Raw genomic sequence first — 8,699 nt, 5'->3', positions numbered from 1 at the left:
ATACTTTCTTTTTTTAGCTCCGGTAGAAACACAATAAATGTTTAATCAGGCCGAGTAAGGTTTCACTGGAAAGATGGGCCACCAGGCCTTCCTTTCAGTATACTTGGGCTTGGTCACGGCTAGGGGTGGTAAAGGGTCTAAGATTTTAAAAAAAAAATCTAAAGACCGGACTAAAAAAACCAGACTAATCTTATATAATTTTAAACTAAATAATTTAAAAGTCTTGTTGGACTATAAAGAGACTACTAGAGCCATGACCCATTACCACCTCTTGTCACGGCCTCCTGCAATTTTTCTCAACCAAAACAGGCCGAAAGATCCTCTCTCTCTCAAAAAAAAAAAAAAGAAAAAAAAACAGGCCAAAAGAACTCGAGCTTTCGTTTCACCGCGCCGCGCCGGCACACAACCGCACACGCTCTTCCTCAGCTGCGAGCGGCGGCCCCCAATGTGCCATGCCGGCGTCGCCATGGCCGACCCCTCGCTCCGTGCGGCAAGCGTCCCAGCTCCACGCCGTCCTCACCACATCCGGAAAGATCGCCCACCCGCCCTCCGCCGGGCACCTCTTCAACTCCCTCACCAACTGCCTCTCGGCGCCGCTCCACCTCAGCTACGCGCTCAGCCTGTTCGATCGATTGCCTCTGCACTCCACATTCCTCTTCGCCACTGCCCTGCGTGCCTGCCTCCGCGCGTCGACCGGCGCAGACCATCCGGTCCTCCTCTTCCGCCGCATGCGCCGCGGGGGCGTCCGCGCGGACGCCTTCACGTTCCACTTCCTCTTCAGGTGCTGCGCCCTCGCCCGCGCCCGCGCCGGGATCTGCCGGATGCTGCACGCCGCGTGCCTCCGGACCACGCTCCCCTCCGCGGGGATGCTTGTCGCGAACCCCCTCATCCACATGTACGCCGCGCTCGGGCTCACGGACGATGCGCGCAGGGCGTTCGATGAGATACCTGCCAAGGACGCAGTTGCGTGGACGACGATGATCGGTGGGCTGGCCAAGATGGGGCTACTCGAAGAAGCGCGGAGGCTCCTTGTGCAGGCACCGGAGAGGAACGTGGTCGCGTGGACTAGCTTGATTGCCGGGTACTCTCGTGCAGGTCGGGCTGCTGAGGCCGTGAATTGCTTCAACAGCATGCTTTCAGATGGTGTCGCCCCACATGAGGTTGCGGTGACTGGTGTGCTCTCAGCATGTTCGCAGCTCAAGGATTTGGACCTTGGACGTTCGCTGCACTTTCTGATTGGGGAGAAGAGGATCAAGATGAGTGACAATCTTGTTGTTGCGCTTATCGACATGTATGCCAAGTGCGGTGACATTGCCTGTGCACAGGGGATCTTTGACGCAGTGGGAAGAGGCCAAAAGCCCCAGCCATGGAATGCTATCATTGACGGGTACTGCAAACTTGGCCATGTTGATGTTGCTAGGTCTCTGTTTGATGAAATGGACACCCCTGATGTCATCACATTCAACTCGATGATCACTGGATACATCCACAGTGGCCGGCTTAGAGATGCATTACTGTTGTTCATGCAGATGAGGAGACATAGCCTGCGTGCTGATAATTTTACAGTGGTGAGCCTTCTCACTGCGTGTGCAAGCTTAGGTGCACTGCCTCAGGGCAGGGCTTTGCATGCTTCAATCGAGCAGAGGTTGGTGGAAGATGATGTTTATCTTGCAACTGCACTTGTGGACATGTATATGAAATGTGGGAGGGTGGATGAGGCAACCACTGTGTTCCAGCGGATGGGTGAAAGAGATGTTCACACTTGGAGTGCCATGATTGCAGGTCTTGCTTTCAATGGAATGGGTAAGGTTGCTCTGGAGTATTTCTGCCAGATGAAACGCGATGGTTTTCAGCCCAACTCAGTTACCTACATTGCTGTTCTCACTGCATGCAGCCACTCTGCCCACTCATGCCTGCTTAATGAAGGTCGTCAGCATTTCAAAGAAATGAGATCCTCGCACGGTATACGCCCTCAGATTGAGCATTTTGGCTGCATGGTAGATTTGCTTGCTCGAAGTGGGCTCTTGGATGAAGCTGTGGATCTTGTTCGGACGATGCCAATGCAACCAAATGCTGTCATATGGGGCTCCATCTTGAGTGCTTGCAGAGTCCACAAAAAAATTGACCTAGCTCGACATGCTGCGGAGCATCTTCTGAAGTTAGAGCCTGACGAGGATGCTGTCTATGTTCAGCTGTATAACATATACATAGACTCTAGAAAATGGGTAGATGCATCAAGGATAAGGATGTTGATGGAAGAACGGGGAGTTAAGAAGACAGCAGGTTACAGTTCGATTACTGTGGCCGGGCAGGTGCATAAGTTTGTTGTTAATGACCAATCACATCCTTGGACATTTGAGATCATCACAATGATGGAGGAAATTGCACACAGGCTAAAGTCTGTGGGTTATTCTCCGATCACGTCAAAGATAACAGTGGATGTTGATGAGGAAGAGAAAGAACAAGCACTTTTAGCACACAGTGAGAAGATGGCCATTGCTTTCGGTCTTATTAGCCTTCCACCGAACTTGCCTATTCATATCATGAAAAACCTGAGGGTCTGTGAGGACTGCCACTCTGCAATCAAGTTAATCTCAAAGCTTTGGAAACGGGAAATCATTGTTAGAGACCGGAGTAGGTTCCACCATTTTCGAGATGGAACATGCTCTTGCAATGATTTTTGGTGATTGTCATTCTGCAAGATGCTGTTCTTGTCCTAGAGCTCAGAAAGGCAAGAATACACCAATGCATTAGCATAAGAGCTTCATGTCACAATTGACATCCAGTTTTGAATTTATAAATGCCTAAGGTACTATTTCTTCCCATTTCTTCACGTGATCTAATAAATGAAAGGAGCTTGTGAACCTTCTGATAACAGATAACACAAAGCTCTCGTGTATTTTACCAGGGATGCCTTGTAAAAAACCTCGAAGATACATATATTCAAACTTCCTACATATCCATTCTTTTTCGGGATAACACTGGCATTTTGCTATCAGGATCTACAGAGATGTGTCCTGGCAATCTACCTTGGTTGATGTAATTTATCCTTTCAATTTTGAGCATTCCTTTATCCATTTAGAGTAACTCAGGTCTTTTGTGCTAGCCCAGTCTATTTGTATCTTGTCCAAGAACTTTGTAATCTCTTGTAGCAGTTTTTTTTCTCTGAGACTTCCGCGTGCTTGTACAATATACCTGTCTTGCTCTTGCTTCATTACATCAGCCAAGAACTTTGTAGAAATAAGTAGACTCTGGGTTCTTCTCTGTGCACAGTTAGTAGAGAAGGAATCTAGGGAATTATTTTTTTAGATGGCTTGATTAGCTGCAAAGCAACACACCAACGCTAATAAAAAGTCTTTTAGGGTTCTCCATTTTGAGTTTGCAGAAAGTTCCTAATATCTGAATTTCCACAATTCTGCATTGTCTTCTCGAAATTTACTTGTTAACATATTTTTGTCAGTTCAATATTGGATGATTTTGGAGATTCATGCAATGATTTTGCCTATGGTAGGAACTTGGACATGAGAAAGGTTATCTTAGCGAGAGCGTATTCACTTTCATCTTCATTTCCTTTCTGTTGGTAGGTAACCTTTTACTTTGCAATTTTTCTATTTGATGTTGATTACTTGTACCATGAGTGTGTGCATGTTCAATGCTGAGAATTAAACTGCTGATTATGCAATCGATCCAACATTAAAAATCTGAAGTGATGATTATCTAGATAACTAGACTGATATGTCAAACTTAGTGATTTAGCTTAATGTGACTTTTTGACATGAACGCAGATGGGTCTGACGATTGGTGCATGAAATTATTTGGAATCTCCACCATGAGTTACCTTTAGATAAATTGGATCTCTCTCATTTAATTTCAATGTTTGTTCAGGTTAGATAATATAAGTTTCATGTGGACTGTCAATGTCTAAACTAAAAAAAAAAGTTTGTTTGGTGATTTTTTTTAACACTGCCATCATGTGCGATGAAGGCTCAACATTTGTACAAATTACTTTTTGGATCTGTTTTTGTAATATGCTCTTGGTACCCATTGCATGCTTTCTTAATTGTTTAGTGGTAATTTTCTATAATAATTGATACTGGGATTATGAGCTATTGAGACTTTTTTTTCGAATATGCAGGAGAGCTGGCATCATTGAATTAATTAGGAAAAAAAGATCCAATTACAATAACTTCTCCCCACCTTGGATCAGAGTGGCGAGAGGGTGTTTAGTGGAGTAATGACTGTTACATAGGCACAAACAAACTGTGGGCTGAGCGAGACACTAATCCTAAACTAGGAGATCCTCACAAGCTGCAGACCAGCAACACCTTTAGCGCCTCCTGCAATCCATAGGTTCGCTTCGTCTTTGAAGGCCTGGATCGCAATCTGAATATTTGGAGCAGATCCAGCAAAAACGCAAGAGTTGCGGTGTTTCCAGAGAAACCATGCTCCAAGTATCACCAGTGAGTTGAACTCCTTTTTAGAATGTTTTTGCACCTTTCTCCAGGATTTCCCTCCACCAGACAGCAAGAGAGGTTGTTCGTCGAGTTGGTGCAAAACTGAGAGGTTCAGGGGCTACAGAATGTTAAACCAGAACTGACGGGCGAAAACACATGAAGTTAAGACGTGTTGGATGTTCTTTTCTTCTTGGTCGCAAAGGAGACAATAGTCTGGATGTGGCAGTTCCCTTTTTTGCAAGCGATCCACTGTCCAACATCGATTACGAACTGCAAGCCAGAGAAAGATCATGCATTTGTTAGGGGCCCAAGACTTCCACAAACGTTTCCAAGGTTCAAACTTGATGGCGCCGACAAAGAAGGCTTTATAAGCTGATCTTGAGGAGAAGAAACCTGAGCTTTCAAACTTCCAGCGATGTATGTCAGCCGAACTGCTTAAGTGAACATCAGAGATTGCATCCCAAAGCTCAAGATACTCCATAAGACCATGCCAATTCAGTGCGCCTCTTATGTCAGAAACCCAAGTGTTATCCACCAAAGCCTCAGCCACCGTTCTTTTCTTTCATGTGCGTACTGTGACAGTCCTAAAAACATTTGGTGCCAGTTCTTCTATACTTTTACCAAGTAACCATCGACTGGACCTGAAAAGAGTGTCATTGCCACTGCCCACATTTGTCACAACAGAGATAGCAAACAGTGCTGAAGCATTTGGGTGCACAGGTACTTCCATACCAGCTCAAGGTCGATCTGGGTTTGTTTTCTCAAACCATAGCCAGAGCATCTGAAGTGCCCAGCCCATGACTTCCAGATTAAGAATGCCCAGCCCTCCCAAGTCAATCAGCCTCATGATCTTTTCCCAAGCCAGTGAAGCCACCAAACAGCAACCTCCGTTCACATCTTTACTACCCTTCCAGAGGAAACCTCTTCTGATTTTGTTGATTGCGCAGATAAACCACTTAGGCATCTTTAGCGCGAGCAGCAGGTAGATTGGAATGGCAGTGAGAACGGACCAGAACTTTTTCAGCATGTGCATGTTCATAGCATTTTTTTATTGGGAAGTTGTCTATCTTGATAACGAACTTTTTAGCATTTATGGTTCAATTCCTGAAACTGTAACCAAACTGATGCCTTGATTTTAGCTGGAACCGTGTAACTTTAAAATTTAGTAAGCTTCAAGTGTAAGCTGTTCCTTTTCTATGCTATTCTTTTAAATTCGAAGTTCATCACTGTATGTAGCTTCCTTTTGTTTTAATTCTTGGATGTTTAATCACCTATGTATAATTCAGTCTAAAAATAAATGAGTGGACTACTTTGGTTGTCAATAGGTCTGCTAATGGGTTGGGTTGAAATGGGTTTTATGGGGTGGGTTTTGAAATGGGGTGTGTTTGGATGGGTTAAAATAGGTTGTATTAGTTAATGGGGTGGGTCGGGGCGGGTTCTATATAAATGCGGGTTGAGACGGGTTGGGGTGGGTTGAAATGGATAATTTTTACAAAATAGTATAACTATATATAAATATGGGTCCCACGTGAGAGCTGGACTCTGAAATTAAAACCACGTGTTTATATCAGAAAATTTTATCGAAATTGACTGAATTTTGTTGAAGATGATTCAGTATGACTGGCAGCTATTTTGTGCAAATCAGTGTGGCTAGAACTACCTGTGGGCCCTACATGCAGAGCCGAACCCTAGAATTAAAACCTCGCGTTCACACTATAAAATTTTATCGAAATTGACTGAAATTTGTTGGAGATGACTCAGTACGACTGGTAGCTACTCTGTGCAAAGCAGCGTGGCTAGAACTACACGTGGGCTCCACATCAAGAGCCAGACCCTAGAATTAAAATCTCGCGTTCACACTATAAAATTTTATCGAAATTGACTGAAATTTTTAGAGATGAGTCAATATGACTGACAGATACTCTGTGCAAAGTAGTGTGGCTAGACATATATGTGGTCCCCACATTAAGTGTAGAACCACTAAATTCCTATGTATAGTAGAACCCATGTGTTTTTATGGGTTACCCATTTATAATGGGGCGGGTTGGTTAGAGTTGAGAAATTAACTAATTGGGTTGGGTGCGGTTGGGTATCTAAATATGTTAATTTTGGGTGGGGTTGGGTATGGTGCGGGTTCCAACCCATTAGCAGGGCTAGTTGTCAAAAGCACTTTATATAATTTTTATAAGATGTTTGGCCGTGTCATATATTTGTCAGAAGCATTGTAGATACTTATATAATTTTTATAAGATGTTTGGCCGTGTCATATAGTTTGGCTCTATTGTCATGCATAGTCGAAAAAAGACTGATAACCATGTTTGTGAACTATTATGAGATATGCTTTGTTTTTTATTTGGAATTGTGGACTCCACGTTCTCTAACTAGCAATGAATTGCTGCTAGGAATGCTGAACATCATAATGAAGATAGATATATGCAATGCTATTTGTTATGATGCCTTTTATTATGAATACAGGAAGAGGGCGGGGCAATCCGGTGAGGCATGGATCAAGAATTGTGGAATGGAGTTGAAGCCACTCTGCTGCTATGGTGGCATCTGGAATGGAGGTGGCTAGAGCAATTTGGCCACCATACAGATTACTAAGGGAATGGAGTTGAAGTCACATGGCTTTGCTCCGTGGTGTATTGCCGCGATATGACCAGTGATGATAGGACCTAGAGGGCCAGCGAGCAATTTCATGGAGGTAAGCCCTAGCCGCAGTCTTTTTCTTCCAAAGGAAAAGGATTCAGAACACACAAATAATACAATAACTTCAAAAGATTTCTTCCTATTTTTTGATAAAAAGGACATTGCTTAGTTCAGTATGTGCAAATCAATGTAATTTTTTTTGCTTTGAAACGCTAAGTTATCTCATAATCTTTGTTATTGTCCTATCACTTTGCTCTACAGTGCTAACTTTGCTTAGGAACTGACTGAATCTGTGGTGTTTGTAATTGTGGATGCGTGGGAGGGGCAGTATCAGTTTTGATCAGCAAGCAGAGGGCAGTGGCTTGGATGCACAGGGTATTGTTGAAACATCTTAAACAAGCTCTTAAGTCGGAACTAGATTTGATAGGCGGTTTCAATGGATATGCACGTGAGCCTCTTCATGATATTCACAAGCTAACCCTGAAGTATGATGGATCTGTTTGTGATAAAGATGCATATATTACAGGGCGTCTTGATTTCTATAGCTTACGACCTAGCCCAGTATATGGATACGTTCTTATGTAGTTTAATTATGAAGTTAGAGTAGAATAGATTGTTGGTTCTTACGTTCCATATATAATTGTACTTTGCACCTATTGTTGGTTGAAGAAAATAAAATAAAATTTTATTATCTATGGAGTCTATATGATCCATTTCCCCTCTTGCTGGCGCGCACGTGGCTCCCGCATATGGAATTAGATGGTGCAACAAAACTTATTTGTTTATGATATTTTTAGTAGTTGTTTGATGTAATCCAATCATTTTTAAATAATTTGATTTTAAACAAGTGCCATCTCCACTAGTATCATGAAAAACCTGAGGGTCTGTGAGGACTGCCACTCTGCAATCAAGTTAATCTCAAAGCTTTGGAAACGGGAAATCATTGTTAGAGACCGGAGTAGGTTCCACCATTTTCGAGATGGAACATGCTCTTGCAATGATTTTTGGTGATTGTCATTCGGCAAGATGCGGTTCTTGTCCTAGAGCTCAGAAAGGCAAGAATACACCAATGCATTAGCATAAGAGCTTCATGTCACAATTGACATCCACTTTTGAATTTATAAATGCCTAAGGTACTATTTCTTCCCATTTCTTCATGCGATCTAATAAATGAAAGGAGCTTGTGAACCTTCTGATAACAGATAACACAAAGCTCTCGTGTATTTTACCAGGGATGCGAAGTCGGCTGTCTCCGCTGAATGTCAGTTGCCCCAGTGGAACTGTACTCGTCTTCACACGGAAGTACACTCCATTCGTGTCTGGTTCCGGTGGGTTTTAAACCAATGAAACTGAATGTCTAGATTCATGTGATTCTTCGGGCCTTTTTTAGATGCAAAATTCAAAATTCCAAAATTATCTTGCGGCACATGTATGAAGTATTAAATATAGATAAAATAAAAAAAATTTAATTGCATAGTTTGTTTGTAAATTACGAGACGAATCTAATGAGTCTAACTAAACCATGATTAGACAATATGTTGCTACAGTAAAATTACAATACACATGTGCTAATGATGAATTAATTAGTCAATAAAT

General features: G+C 42.9%; 1 protein-coding gene across 10 annotated transcripts; it reads left to right on the top strand.

Moving 5' to 3' along the window:
* The first annotated feature begins 388 nt into the window (after positions 1-388).
* LOC120704423 (pentatricopeptide repeat-containing protein At4g21065-like) lies at positions 389-7,794 on the top strand. 10 transcript variants are annotated; one of them, XM_039988807.1, is made up of 5 exons: positions 389-2,809; positions 3,512-3,580; positions 4,136-5,174; positions 6,930-7,158; positions 7,432-7,794. In XM_039988807.1, exon 1 carries the CDS (start codon positions 453-455, stop codon positions 2,685-2,687), a length of 2,235 nt encoding a protein of 744 aa, XP_039844741.1. In that variant the 5' UTR covers positions 389-452; the 3' UTR covers positions 2,688-2,809; positions 3,512-3,580; positions 4,136-5,174; positions 6,930-7,158; positions 7,432-7,794. The 10 variants fall into 10 exon arrangements, with proteins under 10 accessions (XP_039844741.1, XP_039844739.1, XP_039844740.1 ...); XM_039988805.1 differs by adding an exon at positions 2,909-3,039 and having other exon boundaries at positions 6,930-7,794; XM_039988806.1 differs by adding an exon at positions 2,909-3,039 and having other exon boundaries at positions 3,461-3,580; positions 6,930-7,794.
* The last annotated feature ends 905 nt before the right edge of the window (positions 7,795-8,699 follow it).

The sequence above is a fragment of the Panicum virgatum genome, chromosome 4K (assembly GCF_016808335.1).
Source record: "Panicum virgatum strain AP13 chromosome 4K, P.virgatum_v5, whole genome shotgun sequence".
Taxonomy (NCBI): Eukaryota; Viridiplantae; Streptophyta; class Magnoliopsida; order Poales; family Poaceae; genus Panicum; species Panicum virgatum.
Note: the sequence above shows the minus strand (reverse complement) of the source record. Positions and strands in the feature narration are given on the sequence as shown.